This window comes from Artemia sp. Qi Xiang Cuo, chromosome 7, assembly GCF_049724085.1.
Source record: "Artemia sp. Qi Xiang Cuo chromosome 7, ASM4972408v1, whole genome shotgun sequence".
In the NCBI taxonomy this organism is placed as follows: Eukaryota; Metazoa; Arthropoda; class Branchiopoda; order Anostraca; family Artemiidae; genus Artemia; species Artemia sp. Qi Xiang Cuo.
Window position 1 is genome coordinate 69,486,155 of NC_142800.1, and position 20,772 is coordinate 69,506,926.

General features: G+C 36.4%; 1 protein-coding gene across 1 annotated transcript in view; it reads left to right on the forward strand.

The window, feature by feature from the left end:
• amon (prohormone processing protease amontillado) overlaps positions 1–20,772 on the forward strand; it is a 336,087-nt gene that overhangs the window by 298,487 nt on the left and 16,828 nt on the right. Inside the window, exon 12 of the mRNA XM_089092529.1 lies at positions 3,559–3,676. Coding sequence (XP_088948655.1) covers positions 3,559–3,676 — 118 coding nt within the window. The remainder of the gene's footprint in view (positions 1–3,558; positions 3,677–20,772) is intronic.

A 20,772-nucleotide genomic window follows, 5' to 3' on the forward strand; every position in this document is an offset into this window, starting at 1 on the left:
GAAGGAGTAGACTGTCAAGCAGCAGCCACGTAACTGGTGACATCCACTGCAGTTCTTCAGAGATATAATGCCACCATTTGGATCAATGTGACCAAACAGTCCGTCATACCGGTCACCCACGATATGAATTTAAATTGCTGTTTCATGTATCCCTTTCAATTCGGCTTTAAGCAGCCACATGACATAGGTTTCGACGGTTTCATGCTCAGCTGGTGGATTTTTGTAAACCAGTGTCATTAAGTCGAAAAAGAAGCCTTCACGCCCATACAAGCAACGTTTTTCTTCGCAGTTCGGGTTTTCAGGTCATTTACGCTAGCCACTAGCCTCTCAGAAAGTCTAGCACGGTAGACTTGCCACCACTTCGAAGCGTCAACGTATAATCCCTGGGCTCAAAAATTGAAGAAGCATGTGAAACGAGTTTAAAGCTCAGAATATTTTTAAACTGTTTCAGTCCACTGTTAGTGCTGGAATCTATCCCACAAAGAATGCTCTTCACTGTCATAAGCTCTGAAAAAACTGCGCTTTGTCCAATGGTATTCGTTTTTTATCGCGATTCACTTGAAGCAACATCCATTGGGGTAACTTTAACTTTTAAAAACGCTTTTTCATCCCCTTTGACATACTTGGCTACAGCTTCAAGTCCTCGTTCCTCAAGAGCAAGTCAGGAGCTTGCAGCCGATGGATTGACCTGCTCATTGTTTAACACATACATAAGGATTTCTTCAGTTGTAGTAAAGTGGTCTGTTTGACAGTGCAAAACGGACACAACCGTTTTTAGAAGCATCATCTGCTTTTTGATAAATTTCGAGCAATCTTCGTGATGCGGAGAATCAAACTCTGAAGTTTCATTCATATTAATAAGGTCATACAAAACAGACGAAACTGAGGCAACAAAAGTAGGGTATTAATCCACTTTGTGACTGCTAGTTGGCTTGTTGTAACACCAACCAGACCAGAATTTCTTTTCGAATCAAGATTTATGGTAGATTCAACAGCATGATCCGGCGGCACAAGGTTAAGCGAACCGGGTCACCTTTTTACATTGAATATAATCTTTGATTATCAACAAAGTGATAAAATTGCCGTTCGTGCAATGAGATAGCATTACTAGGTAGTGTTCCCGTAAAATTTTCGCTAGGTGTATAAGTGTAACGCAAAAAGGGTGTCCGAGCGTGGAAAGATCTGAGTCACATCGGGGGAGTTGGATGGGGGGAGGGGAGAGAACTTGCAAAAATACTTAGTATTGCACAGAGCATACCTTTTTCACACTAATGTCGATTAGTTGAAGAACTCACAAATTCTTAATGCTTGCAAGTGCAAATTAAGGCAAGGTAAATGTGAAAAGTATTACTGTAGAGATAATGCTCCCCCTTTACGCTGGAAATCCCTCATTAGTGGAATTGAATCTGAAATTGCATTCATGGAGAAATATTCTACCAAAAAAAATGCTCAAAAAAGCTCCGCAGAATGAAAATATACCAATCTTTGTTTTTGTCCAATTTCTGCAAATACGCCCTTTTTGCCATTGGCGCAAGGAATTTTGAATGCGCCATGAGATATCCGTTCGGTGCTTTTTTCTGCCCTAGATTCCATATTCAAACCTTCTTTAGCTCGTTGAAGCCAGGTAACAATTTGTTAGCGATCTTTTTTTTATCGTGGGTCCTTGACTACTATGCGAAGTACCCTGTTTTCACTAGGTGTTCTACGGAAAAACCGAGGAACATGTCAACCAAAGAAAGTGCAAGAGAACTTATCTTTAAGGGCAAAATCTCAAAAGTGGTTATGCAATGGCTAATTTGTGTGAGTTTTTCTCTGTAAAACGCAAAATGGAAACAGAGCTTTAGATGCACAAGCAAAGATTGCTACAGCGATGAAAATTGGACCCCCTAAAATTGGACCCTGAGAAGGGCCTAATATTTTTTCCCTATCGGTTGAGACTTACATCCTTAATTACATGTGCCATGGGGACCCTAATGCAAAATAACTACCTCCCCCCCACACAAAAAAAATGGAATGTTCGTATCCGTAAAATGGACACAACTCTGGTTTTAGTTGGGTAGGGGCCCTCAATAATGGGACTCAAAGGGACACAGAAATTTTCTACGATTAGCTTGAAACTTTAAAGAATCCGTGTCTCGACAAAGTGAACCAGCAAGTTTTTTGAAGGGGAATGGGTGTCAGGGGCCCAGAAATGGACTAAAAATCTGTGAATCCTGGTCAATTTGATACATTCAGCATTCTGACCCTGGGGCTAGGAGAAACTAATATAAAAAAAAAAACTTTGAGATGCACCCGGCAAGGCCGTATCCAGGGGGGGGGAGTACCCATTTTGACCCCCCCCCCCAAAAAAAAATGTTTGTCTGACTCGTAAAAATGTAACAAAAATGGACATAAACAAATTTTGTATGTATTTTTTCAGGTTTTTTGTGTACCCCCCCCTCCCTAAAAAAATAGTATCCCCCCCCGAACAAAAATCCTGGATGCGCTCCTGGCACCCGGACAAAAATGGTGTCCAAGAAGGGTCATAGCTTATAATCCTAAGTTATTGGGTCTAGAGGAGTCTAATGCACAAGAGAAAATAGGAAAAATTATATTGGATTCCCCGAGAAGGGGCTAAAAAGGGCCATTTTTTCTCCGAACGGTTGGAAGCATATGTACGTAAGATCTCAGGCAAATGGAACCCTCGCACTAAAAACAACAGTGTGGAACACGAGCCCTGAAAATTATGGCAAGAAATGTTCATTCAACTTTTTTGAAATTTCTGTCTAAAATCCTTAGTTCAATGGGGATCCCAGGGGATCCCTTAGGCAAAAAAAAAATATTGGTTCCCCCGAATAAGGGCCAGAAATCTTTTTTTGAATGGCTTCAAACTTACGACTGTGAGTTCTTGGTCCAAGGGAGCCTAATGTTCCAAACATACAATCGACTGGAGGAAAAGCCCACTAAAAACGGGCAAAAGAACTTTCCTTTGATTCACTTGAATCTCATTGGGCCAAGGTGCCACAATTCACAAAAAAAGTAAAAGTATTGGTTAAACGGAAGAACAACTCGAAATTTAAAACTCTACGTCATTGGGCCAAATATAATTTTTTTTTTGGGGGACAAATGGGGACCAAAAATAACCAAATAGCTTTTTTTCCAAAAAAAATGAGGAAGACTGACTACAGGCACGTATTTCTTAATTGGCTGTCAAGTTACAGCTAGGCAAAGGCAAGCCGAGTAATCCTTAATAAATATAAAAAATTAAAAGAAATAAGGTTGAATTGACTCATGACGTCAGAAAACAGGGATATATTTTTCTGTTCTTCCTGTAGTCTACCACCTAATATAATATATCACACCCATGGTCAAATGTGAGCTCCTCTTGGAATATGCTTTAAACTAGCTTTCTTTAGACAAAAGCTATAATAAAACAAGGTCACCGATAACAAAACTATGTTAGTTAAAAAAAAACAGAAAATTAATTTAGAAATTTGTTTTTACAAAAATTTACCTTTTACCTTCCCCTTATTTGTTTGATTTTGCCTTTTTTATCTTCAACTCCACTTCCCCTTCCAGGTCAATGATTTTGAGCCGAAGACCCAATGATAATGATGCTAGAGATGGTTTTACAAAATGGCCATTCATGACAACCCATACATGGGGAGAAGACCCTCGTGGAACATGGACGTTAGAGGTAAAGGCCTTTAACTGAGCCTAAACAGGTTCTTACTTAGAACTAGTCTTGGAAGAGATTCAGTGTCTCTAGGTTAGATTTTTATGAACAATGGAGAAATTTGGCTTGAGGAAATTAAGACTTTCTGAACTTCAACCAATAAGCCATCAGCATTTTTGTCCCCTGAATTAACCTCTGAAAGAGGTTTTTTATTTACTACAATGAAGTCCCGCTGCCTAATGAATAAAGGCTGATATGGCTGACTGAAATCGACTGAAATCTGAAGTAGTGTAATTTACATAATTAACGCAAGTTTGCGTTAATTAAACTTGCTCTTAGCGAAACCTTATCAGATCAAACTAGTCCCCCCCTAAAAAAATCCTGGATCCGCCCCTGTTTGATGTAGTATATAAATAAAGATTGGGCATTTTGAATATGATTTCGACAAGATTGCACCCCTCATCTCTTTTATTTTGCAAAATTTTCTGCTGATTATTTTAGACGATTTGAAAAGATCATTAAAGTAATACACAAACTCATGAGGATATAACTAGAAGATTCTGAAAGAAAACTTAGGTGAAAAGTTAAATGAAAAGTTATGTTCAAAACTTCTTCGGAAAATATTTCATTGGAAGAGCAGTTCTCCTAACCATAAGATTCATTTGATAAAGGCGCAAATATATAGTATTATTTAGCATCAAACAGTTCGTGGTAATGAACTGTAAGTAAGGAGTGACCCGGCTCAATAGTAACCAAAGCTCCAAAGGTTACGCGCCTGAGAAAATTTGGCTGATTTTTGAATAAAGGAGGAAAGACCCCCTATAATCTATAGAACCTTAATGAAATTCATACCATCAGATTCAGCGTATCAGAGAACCCTACTGTAGAGGTTTCAAGCTCCTATCTGTAAAAATGTGGAATTTTGTTTTTGTTTTTTCCAGAAGAAAGATCACGGATGCGTGTTTATTTGTTGTTTTTTATCCCAGGAGGGATCGTATCGACCCAGAGGTCCTAGAATATCGTGGGGGGCGGGGCTCATTGCAACGGAAATTAAAAGTTCTAGTGCCCTTTTTAAGTGACAAAAAAATGGAGGGCAACTAGGCCCCCTCCCACGATCATTTTTCCCAAAGTCACCCGATCAAAATTTTTAGATGGCCATTTTGTTCAGCATGGTCGAAAATATGATAACTATGTCTTTTAGGATTACTTAATCCCCCAAAGTCCTCGGGGAGAGAGCTGAAAGTTATGAACTTTACCCAATGTTAACATATAGTATTAGTTATTGGGAAGTATACAGACGTTTTCATGGGGGATTTTTTCTGGTAGTGGGGGTGGGGGGGCCGGGTTTACGTGGGAGGATCTTTACATGGAGGATTTTTTCATGTGGGAAGGGACATTGCTATGAAGGGAGCGCCGGATTTCCCAGCATTATTTAAAAAAAAAGATCAGAAACTAAATAAAAAAAAAAAATTTCAACTGAAAGTAAGGAGCAACATCAAAACTTAAAACGATCAGAAAATATTACGTATATGATTGGGTTTCCCCCCTAGTCAATAACTCGCTCTTTAGGCCAAAGATTTTTTAGTACTTTCAAAAGAGCTACTCATTCTAATTAACGGCCTTTGTGATTAAGAGGTCATTTTTAAAGAATTGGAACAAAATTTGAACTTCAGCTTAAAGAGCGAGGTATTGACTAGGGGGCCAACTCCCTAATATACGTATTAAAAATATATGAAAATAGAAGTTCGTTACGTAAGTTAATTCGTAAGTTGCGTATATTAATCATAGGCAGCGCGCCAGCGCTGCCTAAGTAAAGAACGATGTGGGCACAATGTGTTTTTTTTTTGTTCTCCATACCCGAGCACTTCGTATCGGATGATTTGTCGTAAAAACTTAGAAAAGGGCTCATTCGATTGGGAATTGGAGTGGCTAGTGCTCTTTTTAATAGTCGAAAGTGATCGGGGGGCAACTAGCCCCCCGCCCCCACGCCCATCATTCGCCCAAACACATCCAATCAAAATTTTGAGATATCCATTTTGTTCAGCATAGGTTAGTTCATTTCCCGATAGAAAATATATTTTTGAGGAGGACACTCCCCCACAACCGTCTGGGCAAGGGTTGTAAGTTATATCCTGTGGGCTTAAAAGATTTATATAGAAAGTGTTGTCATAGAAACTTCAAAAGGGGCTCATTCGATTGTAAATTCAAAGGTCTAGTACCCCTTTTAATAGTCGAAAATGATGGGAGGACAACTATCCCCCCCCCCCACGCCCATGATTCCCCCAAACACATCTAATCAAAATTTTGAGATATCCATTTTGTTCAGCATAGGTGATTTCCAGATAGAAAATATGTTTTTGAGAAGGACACTCCCCCACAACCCTCAGGGCAAGGGTTTTAAGTTATGCCCTGGGGGCATATAAGGTTTTATATAAGGCGTTGTCGTAGATAGTCCCCGAAGCCGCGCCACGCCGACATGACGGCGGCGAATGTATGATTTATTATCGGTGACGGCGCGCCACCAGGCGCGCCGGAATTTCTTGCGGCGCGCCGCCGATTTCTGACCCGCGGCGCGCCACAGCGCGCCGATTTTTTGATTAAAAATAATAATAAAAATTCCACTTCGCCAAGCACGTTCAACCTCAACTTTTATTAAGGATTTTTATATGGTTGGCCAAAAACATACAAGAACAATATGACAAAACAGGAATTTGCTGGGCCGTGCGGAAAGTGTTTATGTTCACCGTTGATCAGACCAACTAGAATTCTTATTTTTAGCCACTAGACCCAGGGAAACCTATGGGCTAATGTGTGTATAACTTTCAAAGTTTGAAGTTCAAACATCTCCTGTTTATCAAATACATATGAAAAGTAAGTGAAAAAAGCAAATAACAACATCAAAAAAACACTGTATAGGCTACAAGTCAGATACCATGGCTTAACAACACCAACAATTTTAAATCAGGGGTTACATCACTTCAGGTACAATTGATGTAACAGAAGTGAGTTTGTTCACTCTGCCTGGAGCCATTGATCTTTTTGCAGTCACTATCAGTCCTATCGTGGTAAAAAGCGGTTTAGCTGGGGCACTTGTGGCCGGTACAGCCAGAACTTGACGAGCGTAAACTGCCACTCGCGGGATCTGATACTAGCATTGGACCTTGGGGTCCCACAGAATGCCGCAAATGGGCTTCTTCTTTGTATCTGCTGAAGTGAGTTTTTTCTAAATAAGGGAGAACAAACCTGCACCTTCACCCTCTTTTCTTATCAACACGGAATAACCCTCCAAAATTCTTTTCTGAAAGAAGTGGTCAAGTTATGAAGTTTCAAGTCAAAGTATAAGGCTGCTTCAACTTCAGTGTGCTCTGCTCACTGTGCAAAAGAAAAAAAATGTAATTCATTTCTATAGATACATTTCCATACTAGCTCTAGCTCTTTTCCAGATTAATTAAAAAAAAAATTTCCACAAAATAAGTTTTTCAAAGAAAAGTGAAGAACTCCATTAAACAAAAAATGAGAAAAAATAAAATCAAATAATCCACCAAGTAGGAAACTACCACAAATCAGCATCGATAAATAAATGAAACCCAAAACGAACAGAAATTACAATAAATAACCGAGTCAAACTCAAAACAAGCAAAAATTAGCATAAGTTGGGCTCAAAACCCCTATGCCTTCCCAAGGTGAGAATATAATTTGCACTTTACTGAAAAAATTACAAATGTTTTCACTTTTATAAATTTAATATATCAAATAATACTAAAATTTTGACTACCAAATATTAGTATATGTATATTAAACTGACAATACACATTCATTTGTATTTTTTTCAGTAAATTATGTTCTGGCCTTGGGAAGGAATAGGAGTTTTGCGCCTAACTTATGTTAATTTCTGTTCGTTTTGGATTTCATTTATTTAACAATGTTGATTTGTGGTAGTTTCATGCTTGGTATATTCTTATATTTTATTTTTGCTTATTTTTGGTTTAACAAAGTTCTTTACTTTTTTTTAAAAAACTCATTTTTTGGCAACAATTTTTATAACTAATTTCTGTTCTTTTTAAATTGACATAGTCTTTTCAGGGAAAAAGAAAATAATACTTTAAATTTTTTGTTTTTTTAAGAATTTATAGTTTTGCCTGCTATTTGTATGCCGGAAAAAAAATTCTCAGCAATGATAAACAACATAGACCGTTTTAAAAATCTGGACACAAATATTAGTGTTTAATTTAGTTTCATATCTCCTCTAGTTGACCTGAAATAGAAAACTTAATACAAGTCGCAAAAAATATGGTTACTTTCTTTGATAGCTTGGATACACTTACGCTATTTTGATTTGGTTAAATTTTAAGATCAGAACTACCCCAAAAAGTCATAACATACTACCCTCAGTCATTCTTGGGATACTGCTGAGAGGCCTTATTGGGAAGTAGCATTAATACAGTGCATTTTGATTTAATCTTAAGGCAACATTTACTTTTTAAACATAAAAGCAAATGGGAGGGGGGGGGTGGGAAGGGGATTAGTTTCCCTCCAATCACTTTCGACTATTAAACAGGACATCAGCCCTTTCGGTTTTCAATCGAATGAGCCCTTTTCGAAGTTCCTACGATAAATCCTTCGATACGAAGTGCCCTGGTCTAAGCAACAACAACAACAAAAAAATGATACATTATGCCCACATCGATCTTTACTATAAAAATGTCAAGTCTTCCAATCATTTTCGATTATTAAAAAGGGCACTAGGCCTTTCAATTTCCAATCGAATGAGCCCTTTTTGAGTTTCTACGACAACGCTTTCTATAAACACCTTATATGCCCCCAGGGCATAAATTACAACCCTTACTCTCAGGGCTGCGAGGGTAGTTGTCATCCTTTAACACCTAATTTCAAGAACTTTCAACTACGTTAAACAAAATGGTTATCCAAAATTTTGATCGAATGTGTTTCGGGAAATGGTGGGCGTGAAAGGGGTGTTAGTTGCCTTCCAGTCACTTTCGACTATTAAAAAGGGCATTAGCTATTCCAATTTCTAATCTAATGAGCCCTTTTCAAAGTTTCTACGACAACTCCTGCGATAAGAATTGCCCTGGTATGGAAAAAAAACAAAAACAAAAAAAAATACATTGTGCCAACATTGTTCTTTACTTAGGCACCTCGATTGCGCTGCCTATGATAACATCCTGAATTGCCTAATGCTCTTTTACCTACCTCTTGTCATCCGAAAAATCAGAAAGAAAAACGAACAAATTTTTATAGTGGAAGGTAGAATTTTTGTTTCCAAAAAACTTCTTTTTCCTTTTCTACTACGAACCGATATACATGGCGAGCCCAAGAGGACAGTATTTATCTTTAAGAAACAGATTAGCCGGGATGACGGTTGAAGCCCAGAGGTCGATATCGATAAGTAAAAAAGAGAAAAAACGGCGGCGTATTAGTGACGCCGCCGCCGACAGAATCAGCGGCGGCGTCAGCGCACTGATGCAAGCTCGGCAGCGCGCCACCGTTTTATTTTTGGCGGCGCGCCGCCGACTTTTTGGCGCGGCTTCGGGGTCTAGTCGTAGAAACGTCAAAAAATGCTCATTCGATTCGAAATTCAAATAGCTAGTGCCCTTTTTAATAGTCGAAAGTGATTGGAGGGCAACTAGCCCTCCCCCCCACCATTCCCCCAAACACATCCAATCCCCCACAGTCCTCAGGGCAAGGGTTTTAAGTTCTGCCCTGGGGGCATATAAGGTTTTTTATAGAAGGCGTTGTCACAGAAACTTCAAAACAGGCTCATTCGATTGGAAATTCGAAGGGCTAGTACCCTTTTTAATAGTCAAAAGTGATTGGAGGGAAACTAGCCCCCCCCCCCCGCCCACCATTCCCCCAAACCCCTCCCATCAAAATTTTGAGATAGCCATTTTGTTCAGCCTAGTTGATTTCCAGATAAAAAATATGTTTTTGAGGAGGACACTCTCCCACAACCCTCAGGACAAGGGTTTTAAGCTATGCTCTGGGGGCATATAAGGTTTTTATAGAAGGAGTTTTCGTAGAAACTTCAAAAATGCTCATTCAATTGGAAATTCAAAGAGCTAGTGCCCTTTTTAACAGTTGAAAGTGATTGGAGGGCAACTAGCCCCCCCCCCTCCCGCACGCCCGTCATTCTCTCAAACCCTCAGGGCAAGAGTTTTAAGTTAGGTCCTTGGGGCATATAAGGTTTTTATAGAAGGCGTTTTCGTAGAAACTTCAAAAAAATGCTCATTCGATTGGAAATTCAAAGCGCTAGTGCCCTTTTTAATAGTCGAAAGTGATTGGAGGGCACCTAGGCCCCCCCCCCCCTCCATACGCCCATCATTCTCTCAAACCCTCAGGGCAAGGGTTTTAAGTTAAGCCCTGGGGGCACATAAGGTTTTTATAGAAGGCGTTGTCGTAGAAACTTCAAAAAAGGCTCATTGGATTGGAAATTCAAAGGGCTAGGGCCCTTTTTAATAGTCGAAATTGATTGGAGGGCAACTAGGCGACCCCCCCCCCCCTCCACGCCCATCATTTCTCCAAACAAATCCAATCAAAATTTTGAGATAGCCGTTTTGTTGAGCGTAGTTGATTTCCAGATAGAAAATGTTTTTGAGGAGCAAAACCCCTATGCCTTCCCAAGGCCAGAACAAAATTTGCACTTTACTGAAAAAGTACAAACGAATGTGCATTGTCAGTTTAATATACATATACTGATATTTAGTAATCAAATGCTAATATTATTTTATTTATTAAAGTTATAAAAGTTAAAACATTTATATTTTTTTCAGTAAAGTGCAAATTTTTTCCTGGCCTTGGGAAAGCATAGGGGTTTTGCTCCCAACTTATGTTAATTTCTGCTCGTTTTGAGTTTGACTCGGTTATTTATTGTAATTTCTGTTCGTTGTGGGTTTCATTTATTTATCGATGCTGATTTGTGATAGCTTCACGCTTGATAGATTACTGGATTTTATTTTTGCTAATTTTTTGTTTAATGGAGTTTTTTACTTTTCTTTGAAAAATGTATTTTGTGGAAAAAGTATTTTTAATTAATTACTAATAAAAACGTTCGTAAATAAAATCAAACAACGTTGGAGAAATCCGTTTACCCAAATAAAAGTAAAATTAATATAGAAATTTGGTTTTAATTATTCATGTACGGTGAGCCAAAATCAAAACCTGCATTAACTCAAAAACGTTCAAAAATTAAATAGAAAAAACAAGTTTTTTTAATTGAAAGTAAGGAGTGACATTAAAACTTAAAACGTACATAAATTATTCCATATATGAAAGGGGCTGTCCCCTCCTCAACACTTCGCTCTTTACGCTAAAGTTTGACTTTCTCGCAACTCTATTTTTTTAACAATAAAAAACTTTAGCGTAAAGAGTGAGGTGCTGAGGAGGGGACAGCCCCTTTCATATACGGAATAATTTATGTTCGTTTTAATTTTAACGTCGCTCCTTACTTTCAGTTAAAAAAAAAACTGTTTCTTTTATTTAATATTATATAGGAACAAACTATCGTCGATGCAAGCTTTTAAACCGATGTCTTGCCGTTTCAGGTTTATGTTTCTATTCTACAAGCTATTGTATAAGTTAAAATCAGGGAAAGATGCCGCTGGTTTCTATAGATATCAAAGTCTAAAATACACATGTAATTACGTTCCTTTCCCTAACTATCCAAACAAAGAATATTAGATAACAGATTGAACCAAAATACAACAGTTCGTGGTAACGAACTGTAAGTAAGGAGCGACGCGGCTCAATGGTAACCAAAAATTTAAAAAAAAGATTTTTGATACTAGTAAATACATAAAAATTAGGCTTATTATGCTGATTCCAAATATACAAGATTGATTAAGTTTAGTGTTACCAGCAAAAACTACGAGCCGAAGAAAATTTGCCTGATTTTGAAAAGGAAAAACACCACCTAAACTGTCAAGGAATCTTACTGAAATCACACCATCAGATAATGTGCAAACGAGCGGGCATGGGAGAAGAGCTGCTTGTGTATCAGGGAACCCTATTGTAGAAGTTTCGAGCTCCCATCTGCAAAAACGTGAAATTTTGTATTTTTTGCCAGAAGAGAGATCACGGATGCGTGTTTTTGCCCAAGGGTGATAGTATCGAAGCAATAGTCCTAGCATACCAGGAGAAGGCTCATTCAAACGAAAATTGAAAATTCTAGTGCCATCCTAAGTAACCAAAAAGATTGAAGGGCAACTAGCCCCCTTCCCACGGCACTTTTTTCCCCAAAGTTGTCCGATTTTGGCCATTTTCTTCAGCAAAGTCAAAAAGTCCAGTAACTATGCCTCTAGGGATAACATAAACCCCCGCAGCCCCTGGGGAAAGGTCTGATGGTCAAGAAATTTGTCCATTGTTTACGCATGATACTTGTTATTGGGAATTATATAAACATTTTTGGGGGGTAAATTTTCACCTGGGGAGATTTTCCACGGAGAGAGTTATTCCTGGGAAGGGAAGTTTCCGGGGGTTGATTTTCCAGAATGCCTAACCGAAATTATTTTTATTTGTCTTGCTTTCCCTTTGCCGACTCTATTTTACATATGGATATGTTAGGGTAATTGTCCGGGGAAATTTCACCGGGTTTGAATTGTCTAGAGGATCTTTCCGTGGGGGTGATTTTCCATGGAGGAGTTTTCCGCTGGATCAATTCTCCAGGGGAAATTTTCTGCAGGAGCAACTTTCTATTTGGAACGGGGGAGGATTTGTTGTGAAGTGTTATTTTTATGGTATTTGGGGGTTGTAGTTGTAGAAGCCTTTATTCTCCCTTTATAGGGGAGATAAACTCTGGCCCTAAGGTAATTAAACTTTGGTAGCGTGCCTTAGGCTATGACCGAACTAATGAGGCGTACCGACTGGGTATGTTTGAGAGGCTAAAAATAGTTTGTAGAGAGGTTGTCTAAAATACAATACTTTTATTCATTTAACATATAATATAATCGGATATATTCTGTCTACTTGGACTGGCTGTCCCAAGTAGACCACAAGTCTCAAAAAAACAACAATAATATATAAATAGATACTTAGACACTTACAAGGATAAGACAAAGTTCCAAAGTATTTCTAAAATAACGGACCAGAGGTCAGTCCGGCATAAAGTTAGTATAAGATTTTCCCTTCCGATAAAATGTTCCCTTCCGATCTTTTATACATTTTTATCAACCACACCTTCCCACGTAATCGCTAGGAAGTGGTAATTTCTCAATTTCCCGTTAAACAGAACTTAGCAGGATATGTTCCTTATCTTAACAAAAAGTGGTATTTCAAAACTTCATATTTACGTCTTATATATTTTTACTAAATTGATAATTAACTAAATTAGAAAGCTTTACCACAATACTCCCCATTTAAAGAATAATTGTCCCAATTCTCAATATTTTACTTTTAAAACAACTTAATTTCGTTTACAGCTATTTTGCTGCCATCTTTGGGTCATTATGTGCATCTACCCTCAATGGGTTTCCTTAGGGTTATGTTTTTGGTCCATTTATGGCCATGTTCTTTTTTTTTTTCGAAGGATTTCAATTTGAAATTCATCCTTGTTTCTCTTTTTCTCTGTCTCTAGGACTGACAATTACTCTTTTACCCTCTTCATATGCATCTTCTTTTTTACTTGACCCCAAGTGGCTTATACATAATGTTAGTGGATTTGCTTGAATTAGATTTATATTAGAAAAGTTTTATGAATTTTTTGAGTTTAAATTTAATTCCCATTAATAATTTAATTTATCTGTGTGATTTGGTTGATATACCGTTTATTTTTTTTTTTTAGAAATGCCTTTGTTAAATTACACATAACATTATTTATTTTTTAATTTTCACATATATTTTTTTTCAGCACAAAGCATATTCAAGTATTTCAATAAAATAATCCATTTGTTTATGTAGCACATTTTCGAGTCCTAAATTAAGTTCTGTTTTTATATCACTTTCTGACGAACTTGTAGTAAAGTCTGTATTACTGCTATAGTTTCCAAAATTTCAGTTGATTGAGTATGCGATGATAGTATCAAGATATATTTGAAGTGTCTTCAAAATTTGTTACTTTCCAAAATGTGTAAAAAAATATGATTGAAGGAAAAATTGATCGGAAAAGATGCTACGAAAAATTTGATTTCCAAAAAAAATTGCTAATGCTGTATCTAAAATAAATATCCATATAAGTATGCATATAAAGCATACATTTTTGAATATATAGTAAAATGAAACACTCAATTTTCGTATATATCAATGCATTCGATAGTTAATTACTTTTAATTATTTTCTCCACTTTTAATTACTCCAAAAATAATAACCCACTTAAATCGAAACATTACGTTTCTTGCTTGATTATTCTTAATTTAATACTAAACTGATTATTTCACAATAAAAATTTTTAATTACTTTGACTCGAGGTCAAACATTTACATATAACATCAAATAATTAGTTAAAATTTAAAGTTGATAAAAATATAGTATATATATATATATATATATATAAGCATTGTGTAATAACTTACTCAATTATGTTAAGTAACAAAAATACTTTAAAGCATCAAGCTTTTTTTTTAAAGTCGATTTTTCGCAAAGCAACACTAAAAAGTGGTATAACTCTTTTTTTTACGTAAACACTCGAATTGCGAATTTATTTACATTAGTAACAAGTATTATTGCTGACACAGTAATAAAATCTCTTCAATATCAATCATAGATTTCTCTTTCACTTTCATATTCATGAAATCATAGTGCCAATCGAATTGTCTGCGGTTGAGATAAGCTTTTTTTTTTAACGTTAGATTATGGTTTTGCGCAGACAGGGTTTCTTATATCCTTCCCCCCGAAATTTTTTTTTTTTAATATACATATCAAAAGAATCGCCTTTTACTGCTGATTCTAAATATGTATAATTTAATTTGGTTCAATACACCCATTTAAAAGTTACGTGGTCTTACTTGTTTCCTTTTTTTAAGCGAAGCCTAATTTGTTTTGACAGTCTTGACATTATGCCGCTCGCGAAGTCTTATCTCGTATCGGAAACAAAATTTTTGCAGGAACCTATGATGTCACTTCAGTTCGGAGCTAATAATATAGCGTTGGAATGTGACGGTCATAATTTTTTTACTGGCGATATATATTTGAAGGAAAACTTGATGTTATTTATATACTGATTAAAAAGAAAATTTAGATATTTCTTTAGAGGCTTTTTATCCGTTTTATTTTTATTTAATAGGCTTTTTGTTTCTCTTTTTTTTTGTTATAATTGTTTTATTCAAATATTAATCTGCTGGGGGCTGCGCTTGTTCTGCCTTTCTCCGTTTCCTGGTCCGAGTTTTGAATCCCAAATTTTTTCTTTTCTTCTTTATAATATTGGCAAGTTTTTCCGTGGTCTCTATAGTTTGGTTTACAAGGCTCTTAGTCCGAGTGCTGTTTTGTTGCCTCATCAAATATCTTTAATCTTTGTTTCTCATAATGTTTGACCTTTTTCATAAGTGTTTTAGCTACTTGTGCTGCTGACAAAGGATCTTCTTGCTGCCGCTTTGGTTTCTTTGCTGTTCTCCATAATTTTTCTCTCCAAGAAAGTTTTCTTGACGATGGCCCGGGTTTAGTTATATCGGTTTCTGTAGAAGAATTTTCGGTGTCACATTCTGTTTTCTCGCGGCTGGTAGATGGCGTTTGTTCTAACAGCCATTTTTGCGTTAAGACTGTAGGTGAGTCTAATGTATGAAAATCAGATAATTCTTTGGTTTCTTCCTATTTTTCTTCCTCTTTGGATTTAACCTCTGGTTTATTATGTCTTAAGGCAGTAGGTTGTGTTTGAGGCTCTTCTCTGTCGCTTTTATCGCTAGTATCCGATGAACATTGAACTTTTCCTTTTTTCTATTGTTTGTTGTGGAACGTTTGTAGCCAAGACTGGGCTATATATTCCTTTCACTTCTCCCAACTGTTGTGGTCGTTAAAAAGGTCATAAAATTCATATGGTCTTCAGATATATACTGGTGAGATCGTGTCTTCTATTTCTTCTTCTGAAAATATAGGCTCTGTTTTCCATGGTTTTGAAAAATATCCCTTTTTCATTCTATTATGGTGCACTATTTCTTCCTTTTCCTTATGCTGATGCTTTAGAACATATGTTAAGTTATTTTGTAGAATTTTTATAATCCTGTAGGGTCCTTCCCATTTTGGTTTTAACTTTTTTGTTCCTTCCAGATTTGTTTTGTAAACATAAACCAAATCTTCTAAACAGTAACTCGTTTTATTTTTGCTTGTTCTGTCATATTTTTCTTTTTGTTCTGTTTTTGCATCTTCCAGATTGTCTTTAACTTGTTCCATAGCTTTTTTCATTCGCATCACCATCTCTTGCTTATATCGTTCTAGGTTGTAATATATTCTGTCATTTTGTATTTCATCTAAACAAATTCTGGGATCTCTTATATGTTGCAAAAAAAATGGCGTTTCTTTTAAGGTACGTGAAAAAGCCCTATTTATTGCAAAGACTACAAATGGTAAATGTTAATCCCAATTTTCATTTTCCTCTCTTGCATATATTCCCAGCATGTAAGCTAATTCTCTATGCTTACGTTCAACCTTTCCATTAGCGGCTGCCATATAAGACGAGGTAAACCATCGTCTAACCCCCAGATATTCTGTAATTTCGTCTAATATTCTGTAAGCCAAATTATTAGTGGCTCTATAACATTGCACATGATCGTTTAGGGAAACTCTAGTGAGAGTTTTGTGTTCAAGCACCAGGCAATCTGCTAAAATCCTCATAATGGTTTTCGTCTTTATATCTTTAGATGAAAAGATGTTTAAACAATAATTCAACAGGACGATTGTGGATAGTACGCAACTCTTTCCTTTTCTGGAAACTGGTGAACTTCCCCTGGATCCCCAAATGTCTATTGACATTATTTCTCCTACCCCTGAAGGGGTGGGGTATTGACCTAATTCAGCCCTAGGGGTCTTTGGTGGCGACTTTTGTTTGGCGCACTCTTGGCAGCTTTGTATAAAAGCTTTTATTTTGGAGTACATTTTTGGAAAATAAAATTTTCCCTTCAGTCTCCCCATAGTTTTTGCTTCTCCCATGTGACAGCCAATCGTTGCATGTGCCATCTGTAAAACTTCTCCTTCCAGAGATTTTGGAATTACTGGAATAATTTTTAAGTCATTTTTTCTATATTCTTGCGATGGTCTATGGTATCTTACTAGAAGATTTTCACTTTCGTCCAGATCAAAATTATCTAAGTCCTTTAAAAAATGTTTAAAGAGCTCTAGCAGTTCCGTTCCTTTTGATAAAAAGGATTTCATCGCTAAACAAAAATAATCTTTATTTTGATGCTTCGAAACATTTTCATTAGGCATTATTTTTACCCCTTTCAGTTCATTCTGGATGGTTGCTATAACATTTTCTTCCGTTTCTGGATTTCGTGATAAATAGTTAGGTAAAGTATGGGTACGGCCCATTATATATATTGGGGTACACGAATATGCTTATAGAAGTAGTATCAACTGTGCAAACCGGGTTGAAGTATTTTGCATCGTATGTAGCCAAACTAATGATTTTTGGTCTAATGGTAAAATAAATTTTTTTCCAAGTAAAAATTGTCGAAAATATTCTGTAAATACTACAACTGCTAAACACTCCCTTTCAACTGTCGAGTATTTTTTTCTGCTTCCGTCAGTGACCTACTGGCGTATTGAACTATTGATTCTACTCCTTCAGAATTTATGTTTAATAATATGGCCCCTATACCGTACCCCGAAGCATCTGTATGCAAACAGAAGTCTTGTGACAAATACGGTAGTTTTAGTATTGGTGCCAGTAATAATTGCCTTTTCATTTCATTTATTGATTTTTTTGCTTCCGCCGGACATTCGAATGCACCTGATTTCTTCAAAAGACTCGTCAAAAATTTTGCTATTATGGCATAATTTTTAATGTATCGTCTCTAATAGCTTAATAACCCGGAAACTGATCTGCAGCTTATTTTATCTTTAGGAGGCTGTAAATTTTCTATGACTGTAAATTTTTCTGGATTTGGTGAAATAGTACCTTGGTCTATCAGGTGTCCAAGAAATACTAATTTTGGTACTACTATTTTTAACTTTTCTGGTTTTAATTTTAAACCTACTTTTTCAAACTTTTCCAGTATTTTCCTAAGTCCGACCAAGTGGTCTTCCAAGATTTCATTAAACAGCATTAAATCATCTAAATAAGCCAAGATATCTCTTTTTCTTCCTGGTTCGTTATCTTTTAACACCAAATTCATTTGGCGACTAAGACAATTTGGACTAAATGATAAGCCAAATGGCACACGTTCAAATGTGAACGTTCTCCCATTGTCTAAGATTACTGTAGCCTTATGCTTAGTTTCTGCATCTAAAGCGATTTGCCAATATCCTGCTATTAAATCAAAACTAGTGTAATATTTTGAACCCCCTAACGAATCTAAAATCGAATCAATTTTTGGTAATTTCATTACGTCTTTAACCGTGACGGCGTTTAGTGATCTAAAGTCTATACATAATCTCCAGGTACTATCTTTTTTTCTGACTATTACTAATGGAAAGCACCAATCACTAATACTTTCTTTAATTATTCCCTTATCTTACATTTCTTTTATTTAGCTTTCTAGCCATGGCTTTAAATGATAAGGTGTTTTATATGGTGACTTTTTGATTGGAGGGCCCTCTGTTGATATCTTGTGCGTGATTAAGTGAGTTAATCCGTAATCTGCTTTGTGTCTTGCAAAAGTCCATTTAAAATCCCAAAGAATATTTTCCACCTTAGTTTTTACGTTTTCCGGTAAATGTTTTAAATCAAATTGTTGCAAAAATCCATTTTCGACATTCCATACTCTTCTTGTGGTTGCGGTTTTAATGAGGATAAATGTTCGTGGCTAGTGAAGTTTACGCTTAATTCTGGACTGCTTATAGATTTTATTTCTGAATTTGAAATCTTTTTTACTGATCCAAGTTCTACCTGGTTCAGTTTTATTTTATTATTACTTAGATTTGATAGTTTTAAGTACGTTATACCATTTTCAATTTTTATAACTTGATTTTCCATGAAAATCATTGGGTATTCTTTTATGGTGTACCCTCCTATCATGGCATCCGTTGTTTTAACCTTTCCTTCTTTTTTATTTAATGTAGCTAGAACTTGAGCTGTCGTTCCCCCTTCTATTGTGATTTTCCCGCTTATTTTTAGGTTATAATTTGAACCTTCACTTTCGTTATTTTTTGTTACGCAAATGTGCCTATTATTTTAATTTGCCTGGTTTATTGTTATTATATTGGATATGGGTTCCTGTACAATCCCATATTTTCTGATGGCATCTACTCATAGAATACAATGAAATGGTAGCTGCTTGCATATTATTACTGTTACTGTTATTTCCTTATCCCCTGCACTAAATTTTAGTGGAAATTCTCACAAAATTGTCAGCTTGTGCCCTGTCACTGATGTTAGGGTATTTTGGCATCTGCTTACTCGATTTTTGACACTAGGAGGAAACCTATTAAAAACTTCCTCTCAAATTAATGATTTAGATGCGCCTGTATCTAGTAAACATGGTAAATTTTGAAAAAACTCAATTTTAAAACAACGCAGATTTGGTAGATTATTATTATTTTCATTTGTATCACAACATTCTAAACTATATAGGGGTCTTTGTAAGGAAATAGCTCTGTCGACCCTTACAGGCTGGTTTCTCCGTTTAAATGCCCACTGTTTGGTCAAGAATTTATGGGATTATCCCAGTCTTTTTCAGCGCTGCTACTTTTACCTTGGGTATTATTAACTATTTGCCTTCTAGGTCAAAATTCAGGAATATTATTAGGTGTTTGCCAAGTATTATTTGTTCCCTGTCTTCCTAAATTTCTGTCCCGCTGCGTTCTGAATTGCTGTCTTGTCTTGTACGTCTGGCCTTCTTTGAGTATTCTTAGCCAGCAATCTGCTGCATAGTGGTTTGGTTTGCTACAATAATAGCAATAAAATTTTCTCTTAAATTGTTTGTTTGTTTCCTGGTTATTTCTAAATATTTTGGATCTGTCCTTGTTGGTTCCCCAACTATCTATCTTTGGTGAGGGAGGGTGCCTATATTTTCTATAGTTATTAGCTGCTAATCTCTCAAGGTCGTACAATCTGTCAGCTATCTCCCTAGACGGCGACCTTTGGCCTCAGTCGTGGCTTTTTGGTTCTTGATTCGGGTCCTTAAAGCTCACCTTTTTTTGTCTCTTTTCATGTTTTATACTATCTTGGGCTCCCGTGTTATTTATTAACGTCTGGTCAAACTTTTTCATAGCTTCGTCAATTTTTACCTCTGTTTCGACTAGTATTATAGCCTGCTCTAAATTTTCAGGTTTCCGTGATCATATTAGTCTTAATAACTTTTTTGGTAGCCCTTGGGTAAAAGTATGTAGTTGTACTTTCTTTATTGTCTCGTCATTTCCGCCTTTTTCTAACTATAAATACACGGATCTACAAATATTGTCTGCATAGTCTCTGATACTATCTCAGGTATTAAATATGACTCCCTCTTCTGCTCTTAGCGCCTCGGAGATCATTTTTTCAAGGCTTATTATTTTAAAAGATTCAATTATAGTCCTGATGTCCTTGGGTTCTTTTCCCGTAATTGTCTCAAAATATTTTAGGGCGCTTCCCTTTAATCTGGCTGCAACGCATTGCTCTTTCACCTTATCCTCAAACGCTTCAGTTAGTTTGTTAAAAATTTTCAATTTTTCGATAAACTCATCTACAACCGAATTCCCTGAGCATTTTGGTATAATTTTTTCAATTTCAAGTACCGTTGATAGGGAAGTCATTCTTTACTCTGGTAAAGCCATTTTTATTTCAGTCTACTATTTTTTCTTATCTAGCCTTCTCGACCCAGTTTTTCTAGCGACCACCAGTTGTTGTGAAGTGTTATTCTTATGGTATTTGGGGGTTGTAGTTGTAGAAGCCTTTATTCTCCTTTTATAGGGGAGATAAAACCTGGTCCTAAGGTAATTGAACTTTGGTAGCGCGCCTTAGGCGATGACCAAACTAATGAGGTGTACCGACTGGGAATATTCGAGAGGCTAAAAATAGATCGTAGAAAGTTTGTCGAAAATAC